Source organism: Schistocerca nitens, chromosome 11, assembly GCF_023898315.1.
Source record: "Schistocerca nitens isolate TAMUIC-IGC-003100 chromosome 11, iqSchNite1.1, whole genome shotgun sequence".
Lineage (NCBI taxonomy): Eukaryota > Metazoa > Arthropoda > Insecta > Orthoptera > Acrididae > Schistocerca > Schistocerca nitens.
This window is the reverse complement of record NC_064624.1, coordinates 105982414-106005174: the sequence shown is the minus strand read 5'-3', so window position 1 is coordinate 106005174 and position 22761 is coordinate 105982414. Positions and strand designations below refer to the sequence as shown.

The 22761-nt window shown below is 37.3% G+C and overlaps 1 protein-coding gene across 1 annotated transcript in view; it reads right to left on the bottom strand.

Annotated features, from left to right (window-relative positions):
- Positions 1-22761, bottom strand: part of LOC126213343 (plasma membrane calcium-transporting ATPase 3-like) — a 548976-nt gene that overhangs the window by 30846 nt on the left and 495369 nt on the right. The window contains exon 20 of the mRNA XM_049941041.1: positions 16759-16910. Coding sequence (XP_049796998.1) covers positions 16759-16910 — 152 coding nt within the window. The remainder of the gene's footprint in view (positions 1-16758; positions 16911-22761) is intronic.

Genomic DNA, 22761 nt, shown 5'->3' with positions numbered 1-22761 from the left:
TGCGGAGTTGGATGATGCCTATTTGCTCTAAGGATTAGCAGTTGATAATCGTCGTGTCACTCAACATTTCTATTAGGAGAGCTTTTCAGAATGATGGTGCCCAACTGGAGGACATTTGTAGCAACTGATTGTCATCTTAGGGTGCATGGTACATATAAATCTATGACTTGTGGGTGGAGGATGCCTAAAACGTGATGACATCTGAACTGGATGAGGAACTTCCTTGTGCAGCTGACGATAATCGTAGTGTTAGTAAAAGACAGTTTGCTGCCACAAGCAATGTTGACCACCTGACTGACTGTAGAGTGTTTCGTACTGTGTGGATATGTTCTTTTCCTGTGTTTTTCCCATGATTAATCTGTTGAAGAGTTGTAGAAACTGAGCTGTAACACAGAAATAAAGTGTTCCTGGACCCATGTCCATGTAACACATTTTCTTTCTCCATGTGGGAGTTATATTTTCTGAAAGTTCGCCCATAAATTTTTGTTACACACTGTATATCACTGAATGCATTTGCAAAGCTATTCACCATACAACACATAGTTCAGGAATATGACATTTTATAATGTGGGAAAGCATAGGTGCTATCTTATTATGCTATCTATTACTCAGCCTTCTTGTGTCACAAGAAGTAAAATATTCAACCATAAAAACCTTTGACTATCATCAAGAAGCTACTTGATAATAAATTAACTTCAAACACAAACTGAAATCATATTTGCTTGTCAACTCCTTCTACCTCACTGAAGAATTTTTGAACATGCAATAGTAATATACAGGGTGGTCCATCTGAAGTTTCAGATGAGGTTATCTTGAAAACTATACATCAGGTAAAAATAGTGGGTAAGACAAGTTTGTAAGCTCAAAGGGGCACATCAAATAATACTACACCTGACCTCCAGTAGTCCCCAACCCCTTGGGTGGGGTAGGGCAACTTTAAAATCTTAAATGGAAAAATCCATTTTTATTGCAGATTTGGATTCTCCATAAAAAAGTAATCAAGTTTTGTCTGAAACATTTTTTTTAAACCGTTGACAGGTGGCACTGAAATCAAGAAAGAAGTAAAATTGGGGGAGAACTCTGATTTATTTAGAATTATCTGAGAAAGATGCATCAAATTGATACAAAATGTGCACCAATTCTTTCTTTATGCCAATTTAAGCTATTTTTGTACAAAACGTACTGTATCCTACTTTTAGCATTACCCAGGAACAACGACATGGACATAGTAGAATGATGCTCCCTGGGGTGCTTCATTAGTGTAAATCCCCTTGCCTCTCACAATTTGAGGTGCTTAATTAATGAAATTAGCAACGAAGAAATTGTTCAAAATTATCCCCACTTGCTTAAATGCATAAAGTCAATCATTTATGAAAGATGTCCACAGTTTTGAGCAGCACATCCATTGGTATGGCTGCACATGCTCTTTGAATGTGTTGCTCCATATCATTTCTGGTTGTGGGCTGTCTTCCATAAACAATACTTTCTAAATAACCCACAAGAAAAAATCGGGAGATGTTAAGTCTGGTGAACATGGAGGCCACTGAATTGGTCCGCCGCATCCTATCCACCAACCAGAGCACCATAAATTTAAAATGTTCCACACATATTTAGCATAATGGGGAGCTGCTCTGTCCTGTTGGAACCACATTCATTGCCTAGTTTCTAAATCAACATCTTCAATTATTTCAACAAATCAGATTCCCCAGTAACATTCGGGTCAAAAAAATACAGCCATATTAAGTAACCATTTAAAATTCCACACCAGACCATTAACAACCATTTGTGTTGATTGTCAATGGGTCTGTGCCAGTGTGGATTGACAGGGGACCAATAATGACAATCATGATGATTTGCCATTGTTTTTGAATGTGGTCTCATTGGTGAACATAATGTATCTAAAAAGTCATTGTCACATCTTATCATTGCCAAGGCCCACTGTTAGAAATGTACACATATTTGCATATCTTTTGATGTTAACGCCTGTGTCAGTATGATATGATACACATGATATTTATGTGCCTTCAAAAACCTCAAAACAATTGATTTCGCTATTCCAGTTTGTCTCTGAACCACACAACTACTAATTTTGGGATCCAGTTGAACACAGGTGAGAACAGTAAGGGTATGAGCATCATTATCATTGTATTTGTGATGACGAGGTGGATGGTGCATGTATCCATTCTGAGCTCACTGAGGGCAATTTCGAATAATGTTTTCGCTTGGATGTCATCTGTTTGGGAAACGATCCACATACAATTGCACAGCTGCACCGTAATTGTTATGGCATTCACCTAAAATTAACATCATATCAACAATCTCTGCAGGAGGATGGTGAACCATGTTTTTCTAAAGAATAATTTACTTTCGTGAGTTGATGTTTATGGTTCACAATCTGAAAGTGAAGTGAGGTCTGATCACATTGTACTGACCTTTATACTGAGCCATAATTCGCAGTTTGGCCATGGTAACACCATAGTCAGGTGAGTAATTCCACCTCCCTCCATCAAAAACTGTGGCAAGTAAGATACATTTTGGGAAAAAAAAAATCAATTTGACATGTCCTTCTCGGATCATTCTAAATAAATTGATGTTCTTCCCCAGTTTTAATTTTTCTCAATTTCAGCACCACCTGTCAATGGTTTAAAAAAATGTTTAAGACAAAACTTGATTACTTTTTTAATGAGAATCTGAGTCTACATAAAAAAAAAAGGGTTTTTCCATTTAAGATTTTAAAGTTGCCCCCCCCACCCCACCCAATGGGGTGGGGGCTGGAGGTCATGTGTAGTATCATTTGATGTCTGCCTTTGAGTTTATGAATTTGTCTTGCCCACTATTTTTATCCGAAGTATAGTTTTTGAGATAATCTCATCTGAAATTTCAGATGGACCACCCTGTATGTATAAGAGAGAGAATGAGAGGGAGAGAGGGAGAGATGGAGAGAGGGAGAGAGGGAGAGAGAGAGAGAGAGAGAGAGAGAGAGAGAGAGAGATAGATATAATAGAGGGAAACATTCCACGTGGGAAAAATATATCTAAAAACAAAGATGATGTGACTTACCCAACGAAAGCGCTGAAAGGTCGATAGACACACAAACAAACACTTGTGTGTATGTTAGTGTTTGTTTGTGTGTCTATCGACCTGCCAGCACTTTTGTTTGGTAAGTCACATCATCTTTGTTTTTAGATAGACAGATAGATAGACAGAGAGAGAGAGAGAGAGTTTTAAACGAAATGCTAACCAAGATTAAAGTCAAATTGCCATGTACATAGGTGGTGAGCACGTAGCCTTACTGTTCACTGAGAAAATACGAGGGTATTTCGGAAAGTAAAGATACACCGTACACCAGAGGAGCAGAAGAGTTTTGGCGAGCAAGTTGGCAACAATGGTGTTAACCTTGAACCTTTAGCTTTCTCCTTGTGGTCGTTCAGCAGTTGAACGTTGCTTCTGGTTGGAGTAGGTTGTGTTTAAAATGGTTGCGCCAATTCAGAATCCCGCCAAATGTGAAGTGCGCTCCGTCATACGTTTTCTTTATGTAAAAGGTCAGCGACCAGCAGATATTCACAAAGAAACTATTTACCCCACTCAATTATTGTTCCAAGTTATTTACCATCTCTGGCAGAATTACAATGTCATTGGCAAACCTCAAAGTTTTTATTTCATCTCCCTGAATCTTAAACTTCCTGTTCCAAAGCTCTCCTTGGTTCCCTTTACTGGTCACTCAATGTCCAGATTGAATAATGTTGGAGATATACCACATCCATGTCTCATTCCCTTTGTCTCAACCACTGCTTCCCAACTTTTACAACCACAATCTGGTGTCTGTACAAGTTGTAAATAATCTTCTGGGCCCTATATTTTATTCCTGTTACCTTCAGAATATCAAACAGTGCAATCCAGTCAAGGTTACCAAAAGATTTATCTAAATCTGAAAACACTATAAATGTGCATTTGTCTTTCCTTAATCTATCTTCTAAGGTAAGTCATACAGTCAGCACTGCCTTGCCTTGCATTTCACTAGAACTCAAATTGATCTCTCTTGACTTCAGCTTTTATCAATTTTTCCATTCTTCTGTAAATAAATCCCATCAATATTTTGGAATGCTTAAACTGATACCTTAGTACTATTTACACCTGGTAGATCCCATCCTTTTTGTACCTGAAAGAATTACATTATTCTTGAATTCTATTGGTATTTTGTGGGTCATATGAATTTTGCACATCAGATGGAATGATTTTGACTTGAGTGTCTCTCCTAATGATGTCAATCATCCTTAAGGAATGTATCATACCTCCCATCTCATCACCACCTACTTCATCTTCCCTTTCTATAGCATAGCATTCAAGTTAATTTCCCTTGTATAGACCCTCTTCTTGCTAGTATTAACTTGATATTCATACAGCTGCTGCTCTTTTTCTCAAATGTCTCTCTAATTTTGCTGTAAGTGACATCTATATTTCTTCTAGTTATGCATGCTTCTACATCCTTGCATTTCTCATTTAGCCATTGTTGCTTAGGCATTTTGCATTTCCTGTCAATCTCATTTCTTGAGATGTCTGTATTCGCTTCCTTTCATCTGCTTCATTTAATGAATTTTTATATTTTCTTCTTTCATCAGTTAAATTCAATATGCCAAGCATTACCCAAGGATTACTACCAGGCTTTACCTTTCTACCTATTTGAAACTCTGCTGCTTTCACATCATCACCTCTCAAAGCTAACTATTTGTTTTATGTTGTATTTTTTTCTGTTGTTTCAGTCAATCATTGCATAATGCTCCCTCTATAACTGTCAACAACCTCTAGATCTTTCAATTTATCTGGGTCCCATCCCGTCAATTTCTGTTTTAATCTGCAGTTAACAACTAATAAGTTAACGTTACGGTCTACATCAGCCCCTGTTTTGAAATCTATATCTCACTACTATATAATCAATCTGCAGCCTTCAAGCATCTCAAAGTCTCCTCCAAATATACAACATTTTTACACAATTCTAACACAAGTGTTAGTACTGATTAAATTATGCTGTGTGCAAAATTCTGCAAGATGGTTCCCTCTTTGATCCTTTTACCCAGTCCATGTTCCCCCAATATTTTATTGTATCTTCCTGTCCATACTATCAAATTCTAGTTACACATCATAATTAAATTTTTGTATCCCTCAACTATCTGAATAATTTATTTTATTTTATGATATGAAGGGACTTCAAAATGTAAATTACACATCATTATGGAAGGCCAAGGAACTTTTTTTGAATAATGCACTCTGCTTCAAAGTGACCCAGATACATGACACAATTTCTCAACACAGTCACAAAGTGTTTGTAAACAACAGCCAGAATATTCTAATCATTCAGTTTTTCAATGACAGAAATCTGCTCCGTGGTCACGGAGCTATTTGAGAACTGCTGTGAGAAAGTCCTAATCATTGAAAAATCTCCCCCCCCCCTTCCCCCACTCCCAAGATGTCCTTTTTCAGTAGCCTGGACATTGTTGTCTGTGGTCTACATCGATGACCTTCCTTTCGAATCTGTAGCACCTGTTGGTACTATTTCAAAATGGCTCGACATGATGATATAGTTTTGGTTCATATGCCACTACAACTTATGATGAATCTGTGTGCAATTTGGACGTTTTTCTCACAAGAATCATACTGCCCCACATACTTTGAATTTGGAGTAGATTTCCAGTTGCTATGCCATTTCAGTCTCACACTGTGTGGCACCTATTACAGTACTGAAGCCTGTAGGAAACCAAGAATGTCTACTCTCTTCTGACAATGCACCACTCTTGTTGTGCAATGGCCTTAGTGGGGGCTGACATTTGTAACTTATTTTTTGATGTCAATACGTACATTATTTAAAGCTCTTCACGATATGTAGAAACTCAAAGATGGCATGTGGCAACACTAGCAGTGGAGGGTACATAAAGCATGTTGGGGGACATGGAAAACAGTGCAGCTGTTGTCGTAATGTGGAAACGGTGTGATTTATTTGATGTCCAAAAGTCCACAAAAATTTATTGTCGAGACAAGGGTGGAAACATTTCTGAAATGACCAAGTTTGTAAACAGATTGTATGCCGCCACAATTAAAGTATCCCATCCACGGCAAAATGTTGCTATTCAAACCAGTGGCAAGGAAACTGCGGTGCACAGAGGCCTCTAGATAACATGTATGAATGATGGCTGTGGAGATGTGTATGGGCAAATAGATGTGGAACTGATGAGTAGCTGAGCGCCCAGATGAACCAAAGGCTACCGACAGTGCCTCCTCAATGACTATTCAGCGAACATTGTTGCATATGGGCCTCTGCATCCGTTGCCTGGTTCACGCACCCATGCTGACTTCTGTTCATTGACAATAAAGGCAGTAGTTTATACGCCAGCAGTGCAACTGGACGTCGACTGAGTGGCAACAGTTGGCCTTTTCAGTTGAATCACATTTTATGCTCATTTTATGCTCATTTTATGCTATAGTTGGCATATAAACTCACACTGGTGGAGTGGGTGTTGGTTTTGTGTCTGTCCTGGCAATGATAATGCATTCACTATGGTGTTCATAGTAGCTTACCTGCATTCCCATATTTCTTCTACTTCTGGAATTACCGCTGATTGATTCTGTGTTGATAACCTGATACTTACCTGATCAGAAGCTTTGTTCCTCTTACCACCACACTTCATTAACTCCCATTATGTCTAACATCAACCTATCCACTTCCCTTTTTTAATTCTCTAGCCTACACAGCCAATTATGGGATCTAACATTCCACACTGCAGCCTTTAGAATTCCAGGTTGTATTTCCTCATGACAACATCCTCCTGAGTAGTCCCTGTCTGGAGATCCAACTGGAGGCTGATTGTTTTACCTTCAGAATATTTTACTCAAGAGGATGTCATCATAATTTATTCATACAGTAGAAATGCATGCCTTCAGGAAGTATATGTCTGCAGTTTCCCCTTTTCTCCTTACCTTTAGTCATTCACAATACCAGCATAGCATGTCTGTTAGTGTTAAAAAGGCCAGATCAGTCAATAATTCAGACTGTTGCCACTGTAATTACCATAAAAGCTGCTGCCTCTCATCATGGACCATAGATTAGTCTGGCCTCTCCACGGATACCCCTCTGCTGTGGTTGCATCTACAGTACGGCTATCTGTATTGTTCAGGCAAGCGAGCACCCAATCTTGGCATGATCTGTGGCTCATTTACGGGGTATGGAATAGGGGGATAGTAGTGGCGGGGTGGTGGATACTGTCTGCACGGAGTAAACTGCTTGTGTCATTCATTTCTCATCATTTATGCCTTGTTTCAAATTACTTAATTTAGGCAACTCTCCCCACTTTGATATTTATTTATTTATTGACTAACTAGGTACCTGGTGTTGCTCTGGTACACATTTGTTTCAATTCCATTACTTCATCTCCTTCTTCCCTTCCTCTCTCTGTCAATCTCCTCCTCTCCACTCTCTCTGTCCATCTCCTTCAGCCATTTCTCAGTCCATCTTCTCCTTCCCTCATATCTCCTCAAATATTTGTCACAAAATGATACAATACTGTAGGTAAACTCAGCAGCATATGTGGATACTGTCTGTGAAATGTGTTGTGAATAGAGCTAGTAACAAAGAAGCAATAAACGTGAATATCAAGATGTCATGCGTGATGTGACAATTTTACTACACGGACAGCGAAAATATATTAACTGATACACTTTTTCCTTTTCATCATTTGGGGTGGAGGGGGGGGGGGGGGGTTGTCATCAACAAGATAAAGTTTGGTAAAGGTTTGAAATTATATTTAAAGTTTGTTGCACGTCACTAAGTTCTCTCACTTCCAAATACTGAAAAGAGTGCATAGTACGTATACATTATCCAACATGTACATTATGCTACAAATAGCATGGAAGTATCGAATAAACACTGAAGATGGTATAAGCATTGTATTCAATACTTTGAATCATATAATGTAGCACATCTAAAACAAGACAAGCATTTTCACATGTATGATCAAGTTCAAAAGTCAAACAGTAAACAGCTTCTTCAAAAAGTAAATATTTTTCCCTAAATCATGCAAAGTTCTTCAAATCAATAAGTTTCTTGTACCACACACTTTCTAAAGTAGCCTATGTTCTTCCTCAGGGTTCAAGTTATCACGTTGCCAAATTTCACTGAAAGTGGTTCAGTGGGTTAGTAATAATAAACTTAAATGCACGTATGGTACAGTAAATTTTCATGAATGTTTATGACATTATGTATCCTGATCTATACATTGTAAATAGCTATGATTTTGTAAGTACATTCAGTGATATATGTGAACACTGTCTGCAAAATGTGTTATGAATACAGTTAGTAGTATACAAGTAATAAATTAAAACATTGTGTCTGATGCAAAAATGAAGTGTGAAAATATAGTAAGTGATAATCTTTTTTCTTTAATCATTATGTGCGGGGCGTTGGCAATGAAAAGTTTCATAAAGGTTTGAAACTATGTGTAAAGTTTGTTGCAAGTCACTAAGTACTCTTGTTCACAAATACTGGATGAATAAAATTTTGGTATGTGCACATTGTGGTCTACACTTCTTTTTTAGCCCCATACCCACTCCTTTGATAGATAGTTGGTTCTTACCCCCACAGCTATTCTTTTCAGACAATAAGTGATACATATACATATTTGATTGAAATCAGTCCAGTGATTTCGGACATACATTTTTATGTATGATTATCTTTTTTTCCACAATTTGATTTTTATGAAGTACAGCCTGTGCACCACTACTAGCTACGCTGAAGATATCAGTTAAAATCCTATAAACTCTGTCTAGTAGTTTTGGAGATTAGCATGTTCAGACAGACCAGAAAGTTTCAGTAAAACTTGAAATGATGATATTTTTTTCCTCCATAATCCAATTTGATGAACTAAAGCTTATCCTGTGCCCAAAACTATGCTCTTCAAAAACCCCATGAAAATTCATCTAGTAGGTTTGCACACAGACACTACAGTTTTATGCATTTATTATTAGTACAGATAATCCACTGATCATCTACTGTTTATAAACAGTCTTGAAGATTTATTATCTCATCTAAAATTAAAAAAAAACAAAGAACTAGTGGTTGCTGGTGATTTTAATATAGATGTCCTGTAAAACACTGTCAGTTACTGAAATCAGTTACATTGTCATTCAATTTAATTTCTACTGTAAATTTCCCAACTAGGGTATACAAATGTTCTAAGACTGCCATTGATAACATATTTATAGACAATTCTAGGCAAGTAAGCCACATTACAAAACCACTAGTAAATGGGCTATCTGACCATGATGTGCAACACATAATATTAAAGTTTGGAAATTGTCAGGGTAAAACATCTATCAGAACTGAGTACAGAAGGCCAATAAAACAGTAAAACTGAGAAATTTAGGAGATTGCTCAAAGAAATTAATTGGATGGATGTTTACAGCATCCAAGACACGAATGGAAAATACAAAACATTCATTAATAAAGTTAGCACCTTATTTGAAAATTGTTTTCCCCTGACGGTAACTCAAATTAAGCAGAAGTCTAATAAGAAACCATGGATCACACAAGGGATAAAGATATCATGTGAGACAAAAAAGAAACACTATCTGATACATAGGGACACCTTTGATACTAGCATTATAGCTCATTACAAAAATTACTGCAAAATATTGTAGAAGGTTATCCAGAAATCTACACACTTGCATTATGAGAAGAAGATAAATACATCCAGCAATAAAATAAAAACAATATGGGATATAGTTAAGTCAGAGACAGGTAGGACCAGAAATGGGGAGGAACAAATAGTTCTAAAAATAAATGAAACCCTGGTAACAAATACATGTTGTGTTGCAAACCATTTAAACAAGTATTTTGCCTTTGTTACTGATAACATGGGGTTGTCAGGTTCAGTAAATAATACAATGGAATATCTGAGACCAGTGCACACAAGCAATCTCAGTAAAATGGAATTGACACTTACTTCACCCAAAGAAATAGAATCCATCATAAAGTCCTTGAAATCCAAGCATTCTAGAGGTTATGATAACATATCAACAAAGTTAATAACAGAGTGTTCATGTGAGCTAGTCATATCTTAAGTTATTTGTGTAATCAATCACTTGTCACAGGAACATTCCTGGACCGGCTTAAAAATGCTGAAGTTATACCTCTCCACAAGAAAGGGGACAAAGAAATGCTGTCAAATTACTGACCAATCTCACTTTTGCCAGCTTTTTCAAAAATCTTTGAAAAGGTTATGTTCAAGTGTCTACTTAAGCACCTTAGTGAAAATAACATACTGTCAAAGTCAGAGTTTGGGTTTCTTAAGGGTGCTGATATTGGGAAAGCTATTTACACTTACAGTGAAAATGTCCTTAATTCATTGGACAACAAATTAGAGGCAACTGGCATATTCTGTGACCTGTCAAAGGCGTTTGACCGTGTGAATCACAGCATTCTTTTAAGTAAATTAAAATATTATGGTGTCACTGGTAGTGCTGGAAAGTGGTTTCAGTCATATCTTACATATAAAAAACAAAGGGTGTCATTACGTAACACTTCACCAGTAGGCAATCAGACATCATCTGACTGGGAAGAAATTACATGTGGTGTTCCCCAAGGTTCCATACTAGGTCCACTACTGTTTCTTGTGTACATTAATGACCTGTCATCTGTTACATTACCAGATGCCAAGTTTGTCTTATTTGCACATGATATAAATATTGCAACAAATAGTAAATCAAATATAAATTTAGAAAGGGCAGCTAATCAAATTTTTACTGACATTAATAAGTGGTTCATAGCCAATTCACTGTCATTTAAACTTTGAAAAGACCCACTATATGCAGTTCAGAACTTCCAAGAGATTTCCTTCTGGTGGGTGGATAAAATATGAGGACATGGAAATAGGAGAAGTTGAGAGTGTAAAATTCTTGGGATTACAACTTGATAATAAATTCAGTTGGGAGCAACATACTAATGGTCTGCTAAATTGCCTAAACAAGTCTGTGTTTGCAATGCGAATGATGTCAGACATAGGAGATATAAATATAAAAAAAACAGGCATATTTTGCTTATTTTCACTCCATTATGTCATATGGTATCATATTTTGGGGTAACTCCACAAACAGAGAAAAATATTTAGAGTAAAGAAGCGTATAATAATAGTAATGAGTAGTGTAAATCCAAGAAAATAATGTCAAAATCTATTCAAAGAATTGGGCATATTAACCACAGCTTTATTCCTTAATGAAGTTTGTTGTAAATAATACATCTCTTTTTCCAACTAACTGATTAGTACACAGTATCAATTCTAGGAATAAGAACAATATACATAAAGATTTAAAATCACTTACGCTTGCCCAGAAAGGAGTCCAGTATTCAGCAATGCATATTTTCAATAAGTTACCAGCATCCATTAAGAGTTTAGTTTCAGACAAGGCACAATTTAAACATAATTTAAAAGAATTTTTGGTGGCCAACTCCTCTATTCCATCCATGAGTTTCTCAACAAGTGCAGTAGACCATTCTAATGAAAATTTATTATACTTTAATTTTTGACAATACTTGGTTGTAACAGCCAAGTAACTACATTACTGTGTGAATGATGGATGTATGGAAAGCAGATGTAAGTCTTAAGTCTGTAAATAGTGGAAGTTTAATTTTAAATCTTGTACATAATCTGTCTGTTCTTAGCTGCAGATCACTGAAATGAGTAATTTACTTTAATTTTTGACAATACTTGGTTGTAATAGCCAAGAAACTAGCAAATGTCCGAATGATGGATTTAATGAAAGCAGATGTAAGTATTAAACCTGTAAATATTAGAAGTTTAAATTTAATTCATGTACATAATTTTACTGTTTATTGACTGATGATCATTAAAATTAATGAAACTCAAGTTTTTCTAAGTACATTTTTGTAATGTGTTTATCTGACATGTTCCACACCCATGAGATTGTGTCTATGGAATGAATAATTAATCTAATCTAATCTCATGATGTGGGATTTGATAACTGTACTTATGTAGAAACTTTATGTAAAAAATTATGTGTTGATATATGGTACCACACTGTTACAAAATTCTTCTACCTCTTAAACACATCTATTCTTCAATAGGTTTTATACATGGCTCTCAAAGTGATTGTATGGTAGGTTTGTCAGTACCAACTGTTGTTTATTATAGTTTTACAATAGAATATTTAAAACCATTTTGATACTTACTTAACTTACTATGTCCTGAATCTGCATTATTTTATTTTGGGTTTTATAATTGTGAAAAGCACTTCTGAAAATTAGAATCTCTGCCAGCTGTTTTCATTAAGAAGAGACAGACTTTAATATAGAGGGAAAGTTTGCTAGTACTTTTAGTTCTTTAAACTGTGGCCAACATGAATTTCTGATTCCAAGGACTGTATTTGCCCTTACTACTTTCTTGCCGTATAAGCACTATTTTAATTCCAGAAAAGTTGCCCCATCAGATATTTCTGTATGTTAATTGACAGAAATCACAGTATAAAGGCAGAAGATGTTCCTCACTAACAGAGTTTTAATCGACATGGTAGGTACATCAGTCTTGTTAGTCTAATGCACAAGTGCTCTGTGAGTGCTTCCCACTTCAGTTGTGGGTTCAAATGTACTACTCCTAGTAGTGTGATGGGTTCATGCTAACTCAGTTTTTCAGTCTGTTTGTTGACAAAAAGACCTAAAATTTCAGTTAATCTTTTATTTAATACTAGCACAGAAACTTGGCGTTGCACAAGTATTTATTTACAGCTGTGTATACCACACAGTGTCTGAACTATGTGTCACACAATGACATAATTTTGTAGGTACATTCAGCAGGATATGTGAATTGCTGCACAATGTGTTGGAAATTGAGTTGAAGTTTGCGTCATGTAAGAAGGTGGCCCAAGTTTCAGCCATTTTGTACATCCGCCTCCACTAGCCACTGGTAGCCAGTAATATTCATTCTCTGTCTGAGTAGCTTGCAGAGAGTTACATCTTAACAGCATAATCTTGCTCCTACATGCTGCACTGTTGCCGTACTTTGTGACAACTGAATTATTCATTCAACTATCAGTTGTTTTTGTTTCCTTTTTCTTTCTTGTAGCAGTATAGCCGTGAATGTGTATCTGTAGAAGCTTAAGTGCGATTAAAAAAAGTCAGGTGATGGCAATAAATGTGAAGTGCTTCACAAGCAGACGAGGGGGATTATTTACTGCATTTATAACTCTGTCAAACGTGAATCTGAAAGCAGGTCTCCAACTGTTGACATTCAAATACACAAGAATGGACTCCAAAATCTTATGGTGTCATCAAAAGAACTGTAAACAGAATTATAAAAAAAAGTATCACAAATGTAGGAGCTATAGAAAAAGTTGGTTTCGTGTCACCTGGAAAGCACTGAAATCACAAGGAGCATGCAAAACCAATGGATGGGTTTAACAATGATGTTGTAAAGGGGTCCACGTGAATGATGACTGCCCAACATCAAAAAAATGTGTTACAGTTATGCAGGAGAAAATAGGCTTCAATGGTAAGGACTTCATCAATGTAAAGACTTTTAAAAGACGTTGGTTCCAGATATGTTAAGAGGAGTTGTTAGTTCAAAGAAGTGACATAGGTGCTGCATTAACTACATCCCATATAAAGATTCACGATACAAGAGAATGAGGTAAACTTGTATTTACGTTTAAGAAAAACAGCAGTGACTACCATTCAGAAATCAATGCTGTCAGTTTCATGACGTGATTCACAATTCTTGTCATACCTAGCTTCAAAGTCAGTAATTCCCATTTATAATTCAACTGTTACAGAGAAAGCACCAAGTATAAACACCATAAAAGTGTGGATATTTTTCCCTGGCTTAAAGTCAAAATATTAAGCATGGTATAATCCAGATTTGTGCCAATCTCCTTCAGCTTGTTAATTTATACAAGTCACTTAATGGAATGTAAAAACTTGACTTCCTTGCACGTGAATGGGATCACACAGTTTTACATTTACTCACATGTCACCATCAATGTAGCCCTATGGAATTAATTTGGGCAAAGGATAAGGCTATGTGGGAGGGGAAAAAACATTCAAGGTAACATTTTCTGAATTGCTTGTGCATGAGGCAATAGATGACATCCCACCTGTAGCATGGACACAGTCTGTGCAGCATGCTGAAAAGCTTCAGAAAGAATAATGTGACAGGGAAGTGATAATGGATATATGCCTTGAACCTATCATCATAAATTTATGATCAGATTGTTCGAAGACAGATTCAAATAGAAGTGACAGGGATATTACAATGTAGACTTTGGAATAAAGTAATAATGTTTCTTAGTTTTAGACTCGCGATGTAAAAAATGTGTTTGTCAACATATCAAATGTGTACATAATAATGAGAACTTTCTAGCCTTTTTGATTAGGACTTTGTATTCTTTGAATTATGTAGACTATAATCTTTAGAATATTGCCCAAGGAGAAGTTAAGCTTCTCCACCATGTTGTATGCTCTAATAACACGTGAGAATGCAGCTGGATAAATTCAGCAAAATTTCGATATTTTCACATGTAAACCCCCGTCACTTTCAAGGCATGAACTGGATAAAGCCCTAAAATGACAGTAACTGTTACTTGTCGAGATATCGGTTGTTTTCCATGTTATCGGTCATCATTCCCTGGAATCATTCACAGATTATGGGTAATTGTTTGCTTGTTCAATAGATTATAAATGCGGTCTCTTTCTGTAATGTCGAACAAGTTTGTTTACACTCATAATGCACATTAACTGTGAAAAATATGACAACTTCCAGACCATTTTTATGATAGTCTTTTCATTAGTCCTTTCTGCCACTAATTCTTTTTTATGCCCAGTGATTACACCTAACTACAGTCAAACGCATCAACACACACACACACACACACACACACACACACACACACACACACACACACCCCTTGTACACATTTTTAAAGATTCTATTGAGTAGAAGCAGTTGTCAAGCAAATACAATGATTTTGGTTTGTGCTGGAAGTTAATTTTGTCGTGTATTAAATTTTTACTTGTAATTCATTTCAAATCACAATAAATGATAATTATTCTACGCAGTTTCAATGCTCTTGTCATCAGACAATTGTCATGTTGACAAAAATTGTACTTCATGTCTTCACAAAGCTGTGTCAGCTATTCTCACCTCCCTGTGTCATGTATAGTAAATCTGTGGAGAAGTGGATGCAGTGTCATCAAGATGTTAATTAATATTTCCCTAATGACAACTGATTGAAATTGGTTTTAATATTTACTATTCCCCTCATAGATATGAATGTATAATTTGATGTACTGTAGGCAAATGAGCCTGACTGTTGTCCGCAGCAACCCAGTTCAGTAACGTGGACTCTGTTTGCCCACTCTCTGCTGCTGCGCATGCACAGTTCTCATCCCTTCACTGCTCTGCCTCTATGCACGGAAGTGCCATCTTACGTGACGTGAGCTATAATAGCAATGAAGTAATAAATTTATACGTCATGCACGATGTGACAGTTTTTGACGCATCTCATTGTTTATGATGCCATGTCCTCTAAACTGTGTTGTAAAATCATATAATGTTGCAGTTACATTCACTGATATATGTGCATTGTGCCTGAAACATGTCGTGAATACAGTGAGGAATAAAGAAGTAATAAATTATAATGTCATGCCTAATGCAATACTTTTACTGCTTTACAAATACATTAAGTACACTTTTCACACTTTATTTTTCATTTATATTCACTCACTGTATCATTTTGATTGCTCACATTTCACTTTTTGTTTTCATTCATTCACTGCATTACTTTTTCAGTTCCTCCCCTCATCACTGATAAGAAAGTGATGTTTCAACCCATGATGGGTCTTGCTTTATATATCCCTACCAATGGGCGGTAGACCCACCAGTGGCGAATTCCAGAACATACCAAAAAGGATTCAAATAGTCCACAATGTTCCACAACATTTTAGAGTGTTCTGGAATGTTCTACAATGATCTGGAATGTTCCCAAACATTCTGGAATCTTCCCAAACATTGCACATATTCCAGAATATCCTGGATCATTGTGGAACATTCAGTAATGTCTCTTCAAACGCACACCCTTGCGGTAAAAGTGAGAACCTTTATTGTGGCTGGGGGATAGAGGGCTACCGTACTATGTAACTTCCCTGAACATGCTGGGACTCATTTCTGAGTTTTAGTGGCACGTATATTGTATGCTTATTTTTATAATATATACTGATTAGTTTTTTTTTTTTTTTGTAGCCAATGTGCAGACTTATCAACTACTGACAGTGCTTTAATTTTCACCTTGTCTATACCGTACAGGTGTACTAAATGACAGCTCAAACAGAACTATCATCTTCACCTCCACAAAATCCTCAATAACAGAATCTGATGTTTGTGGTCTCCTAACTTAGCTTATTTTTGCTATACTCCAAGTGGTAACATTTTTTTGTTTGAAGGTTTGTTTATGAAATGCACAGCTGTGAGATAGGTTTCCTATTTGTTTTTATGAGCTTAGTAGTTCATGGAAGGGGCATATAGCAGTTGCTTATCAGTTTTTTAGCTGTTGATTGTGAAACTTCCTATATCAGTTTCTTACAACTAGCAGCATAATTCAATAAAACAACAAAAGTAGGAAATATACAAACTGTGATAACAGTCTTCCTCACTTACTGTCACATTTCCTCTGTGATGAGTACACAAAGGAGAAGTCCAGTTTACTTACAGTAGTGTCATTGCTGTTATCCTTGTAGGTATTGGGTTTATCAGTGCTCTCCATACTAATGCCCCAATACCAAAGAACAAACACCACATCCACTGGTCGAGTGCCAGAGGGACTGTCGAAAATGCTACCGAGCCATAATGGACAATCGCAACCTGAAGACAGACAACATGGACTTTTCAGCCAGATCTATCTTTGTAACAATTGAGTAATCTGTGAAAGCTTTTCAATTTTCCTTCATTTTCTTGCTAATAAAAGTTCAAGTGACAATGAGCTCACTTGTTACTTTTTTTTATATTAAACCAGGATATCTAGAAGTTTCAAAATTATCTCACTACCTCTTTTAGCACATTATTACCATTGTCCAGTGAGACAAAAAAAAAAAAAAAAAAAAAAATGTTCTAACCAAAGCTAAAGATAATAACTCAATATACACGAGTGTGGATAATGACAAGCACAATTATGACCAATATAAATACATTTTATTGCAGAATATGAAAACTGAAAGTGACATTCATTTGCACAACCTTAAAATATGGTAGTGGAAGAGACGGGTTAGAGTGGTGTGAAGGGAGTCAGGTATAACATCGAGTGATAAGCAGTATATATGATTAGAATTTTATGTTATGTGGCAATTAGGAATTTTAAAACATTTCCTCAATAACTACGAAAGTTATCATTGACTTACAAAACTAGGTTGTAGCTGTATCACAAAATGTGATACATTTATAAGAAATCTCTGTGTTTGGGTTTGAATATTTTGACAACTTCTCTTCATGTTTTCAACAGGTGTCAAGGTCAATGTTTGCAATCTAATAAAACTGTGATCGGACATAATGTGTGGTGCTTTAGCATTTGTTACCCAGTGCTGTCAATGAATAAAACAGCTTGACAGAAATTTAGGGACAACCAGCAGGCTAAATAAAACTGAAACAAATTATATAAGGATCAATCAAAAAGTTTGCATCTGAGGTCATTGCTGTAGTTTATAAGCAACGTACCACAACTTTGATGTGGGTATACATGGTGAAAAGTATTTAAACCGACAAACTCTGGGAGGTTGTAGGGGACATCAAAACAAATATTTTTTCCTATGAGGAGTATTTAAACCAGTACAGGAAGATTTCTCTGGTGGCAAATTAATTAAACCAACAAACTCTTTCCCATTTTTTTATGACCAAGAGACAACATATTAATACAACCCAATTTCAATTACAGTAGATTTTCAAAAATACCTCCATCTACACGTAAACAAAAGGTTACACTGTCGGATCATGTTCTGGTTGACATGGGGAAAAACCCCAGGAGTATCCTGAACTGTTCCTGCTGCTGCTACTATCCGGGCAACCAGATCCTCTTCTGATGCAACGGGAGCTGTGTAAACAATGTTTCACATCTCTCCCCACACTAAAAAGTCCAGAGAGAACATATCTGAGGATCGAGCAGGCCATGATACAGAACCACCACTGCCAATCCACATTTCTGGGAACCGTCAGTCAAGGAATCGACACACATGACGACTGAAATGTGCCGGTGCCCTGTCATGCTGGAACCACATGCATTGTAGGGAGTGGGACGTCTTCCAGCAATTCTGGCAACACTCTGGCGAGAAAATTATAATAGTACCTGCCATTTAATGGCTTAGGTAGCAGGTACGGCCTAATTAAACAGTCCCCAACAACACTGACCCACAATGAAGAACTGCACTTGAAGAGCGCTAGTAACTGTGGCATGTGGGTTATCCTCACAAATTGTGCATGTTGAAGACTCCGCCACGCCTGAACGTTGCTTCATTGGTAAACAACAGAGAGGATGGAAATGTAGGATGCATTTCACACTGTTCCAGGTACCACTGCGAAAACTGTGCTCTGGGTGGACAATCAACCGGTTATAGGTTGTGGACATGCTGTAAGTGAAATGGACGTAACAATTGCTCTCAAAGGACTGTTCTTACATTTGTCTGATTCATCCGCATGTTGTGTGGAATTGCACGAGTGCTGACTGAAGAATCCTGCTCCGCATGCTGCATAACAGCTCCCTCAGATTGCAGCGTTCTTACCGTGCGACGGCGTCCCTGTCCAGTTAATCTGCTAAGTGACCCGGTCTCACGCAGACGTTGGTACACAGCAACAAGGGTCGTATGATGCGGGATACAGCGATTAGGCTATTGTTTCTAGAATGAAATTTTCACTCTACAGTGGAGTGTGCACTGATATGAAACTTCCTGGCAGATTAAAACTGTGTGCCGGACCGAGACTCAAACTCGGGAACTTTGCCTTTTGCGGGCAAGTGCTCTACTGACTGACCTCCCCAAGCACAACACACGCCCCGTTCTCACAGCTTTAATTCCATCAGTACCTTGTCTCCTACCCTCCAAACTTCATAGAAGCTCTCCTGCAAACCTTGCAGAACTAGCACTCCTGGAAGATAGGATATTGCAGAGACATGGCTTAGGCACAGCCTGGGGGATGTTTCTAGAATGAAATTTTCACTCTACTGCAGAGTGTGCACTGATATGAAACTTCGGAGGAGAGCTTCCGTGAAGTTTGGAAGGTAGGCAGATGAGGTACTGGTGGAATTAAAGCTGTGAGGATGGGGCATGAGTCGTGCTTGGGTAGCGCAGTCGGTAGAGCATTTGCCCACGAAAGGTAAAGGTCCCGAGTTCGAGTCTTGGTCTGGCACACAGTTTTAATCTGCCAGGAAGTTTCATATTAAGATATTGTTGTTGATAAACCCGCTGTGCAGCTCGTCCGTTGTGGTGCGCTACGCAGTACAGCACCAACCATATCAGTGTACTCACTCCAGGTGTATCGCTCCATTAGTAAACAGAGACAACGCACTACTACACTGGTGGACAGCAGTTGCCTACAACTGAAGAGCGTAATACGCCGTGCCCTCTAACAACTGAAGACTGTAATACGGCCTCCACCGGTTTAAATACTCCTCATAGGAAAAAATGGCATTAGGAAAAAATATTTGTTTTGATGTCTCCTACAACCTCCCAGAGTTTGTCGGTTTAATTACTTTTCACCCTGTATAAGCACTGACATGTAGGCAATAAATCAGTATGGCAATTGTGTCTTTCTGACATGTATGCAGTAAATGCAAAAATGTGAACTGTGGCGACGTTATTACCAAATGTGTTTAAACAGCAACAATGCATTATTATTCTTTTGTTGCTTGTTGAAGCACAAACAGGCAGATGTACACTGGAGAATGGAAATTGTGTATGGGGCAGCATGTTTGTTGAAAACCACCACTGTGGAATGGTGTGCCACGTTCTGTGCTCGTCGCAGTTCGACAGAGGATGCTGGTCGATCTTGGAGAGATTAGGAGTTATGCCAACTCAAGTGCGAGGCACTCGGGCACCTGCCCTGTAGTCTTGATCTCTCCCTATGTTATTTACATGCCTTCAGTTCCTTTAAAAATGTCTTCAAGGATCAGTGATTCCTGTTAAACGATGATGTGCAGCAGGCAGTTACGGACTCCTTCTCACAACAGGACACAATGTTATACCAAATGGGTATCTTCAAACCGAAGCATAAATGGGAAGATTGTCTCAATGCTCATGGCAATTATGCTGAATGACATACTAATTCTGCTTCTGGATTGCAAAGCTTTCAAACTAAAACTTATGGTCACCCCTTATAAACAAGGGATTATCTACTAGTGGGGAGAGAGCAACAATATAGTTTCTCATTTTATTCAGCCAAATTTTGTGCTAGTAAAATAAAGCTTCTGTTTCAGTTACCTGAATTGTCTGCCACTATAATTTCAGTTCCCTTATAAATTACACTGTCTTAGAAGTTTGGTGCCTCCATTAGGCAAGTATCTAGATTAAATTTACCACACATGTTAAGGAGAACAACTGTCTCCCATTTCTGGATGTGCCCATGCAAAATAAACCTGATGGCACTCTGGCACATGGGGGGTACAGTAAATCTGCCCACACAAACCTGTATCTTCCAGTGACTAGCTACCACCACTGATGATAGTGACAGTCCTATCTGACAACACTGGTGCACATAACGAAGATAATATGTGATGACAGCTACTTACTGACGGATATGGACTGCCTTAAAACATTTTTGCTTTCAACCGCTACAAAAATAGGGAAATTAAGAAGGCACTGGGGGCACACAAATGCAATGACAGGAAGAAAGAAGCAGAAAACAATTAAAGAGAACATGAGATTGCTTTTCTGCTATATGTTAGTGCAGATTTTGTTGTCTATCACATCCCATGCAAATATGGAAAACAATACATTGAACAAATGCACCAACATATCTCTCTATGTTGCATTGAACATATATGTAACAAAAGACTCAAGCAGATAAATAAATCTACATGAATAGTGCACAGTTTAATGGAAAAGCACATGTTTAGTTTAAAAAAAAGATGTCTGTTATCTGCATGTCAAATGATTTATAGGACATCATTATTAATGAGTGGTGATGAATCTTGTTAATTGAGGTAAGGGTTTTACCCTCAGAGCAGCTTGGTACCTGGCCTTTGAAACAATAGGAAGGGAGATGTCGCCTGCATCGCATAATGCAGCAGTGGGCACGAGTTGCCAGGGCCATTGCTAATCTGTAGTAGAGTGGACACTGTGAGATTTAAATGCCCATGGCTCTAAACTATATAAGGAGAGAGACTGTGATGTACTGGACTCTACCATTCGTACCTCCAACACCACTCAAATCTCCTGGTTGAGTAGAATAATACATGGAAATGTCAACTAAATCCAAGCCACCCCCTCTGGTCACACCACTCGGCGCTTCTAGCATCCAGATTCCCACCTCTCCACATGCAATGAACCCATCCCCCTGACTAACATAAGAGAGCATTTAGGCCCCCAATACAAAGCCCAATACAGATTAAAACTACTGAAATCATTAACAGGTGGCACTTGAGGTCTACATCCTTCCACCATTATCCTCACCTACAAATCCCTTGTCTGCCCCTATGCAAACCTTTTTCTGTTCTTGGAGCATCTCCGGATCCAACACATTAACTGTAAATACAGCACTCAATATCCTATACACTAATCATCAATCCACGTACATTACTGAGCCACTGCATGTACACAACATATGTACATTCATGCCTTATCCATCCTCTCCTTCCAGAACTTCAAACGACTACCGTTACCCAATGATAAAATCCATCCCAAGATGTAACCCTCTTTCCAACCCTAGTCGCTACACACCATCCTTCCACCTTCCTCCCTCCCCTTCTTCTGACTGTAATGTGGCAGAATGCAACAATACATTACAACACATTGATGAAACATAAACTGAAATCTGATACCTCTGCACATCACAATGTCTGCATATAACATCTAACCTTCATGTTTTGTACTTGCATCACTGATATAAAGCAGACACTTTCGGATGTAATTAGTCAACCTACTATGCGGTTTCAACAAATTTACATCAATACTGTTTTTGTAGTTGACTTGCAAAAAAAAAAAAAAAAAAAAAAAAAAAAAAAAAAAAAAAAAAAAAAAAAAAATAATAATAATAATAAAAAATATAATAATAATAATACAATTAGTGATATATTTCAAATAATAGTGCAAAAAGTAGTATATGTATCAAATAAAACAACACAATTACACCAAAGACATGCTATGAACATCAAAATTTACATAACACTGAAGTAATTAGTATTTTTAAGTTAAGCACTATTTGGGCATGGAGGTCTTATATTTATGTAAGGTAGTCAGTGTAATTCTGTTACACTATTATTATATACAAACTTCACAGAAAAACAAATCTGTATTAACCAACAAGCTATCCAGAAATGTAAAAGCTCAGTTGTAATTTGTCAGCATTTAGTATAAAACAATATGTGGATTCAACTCTAATTACTGTAAAATTATAAAAGAAGTGTGCTGGTGACCATACATGCTTCATTGTTGAAACAGATTTTGTGGTGTCAATACTGTGTCATGTGATGCTAGAAATATGTATTAAATGTTTTAAAGTAACATTCTGCATTTTG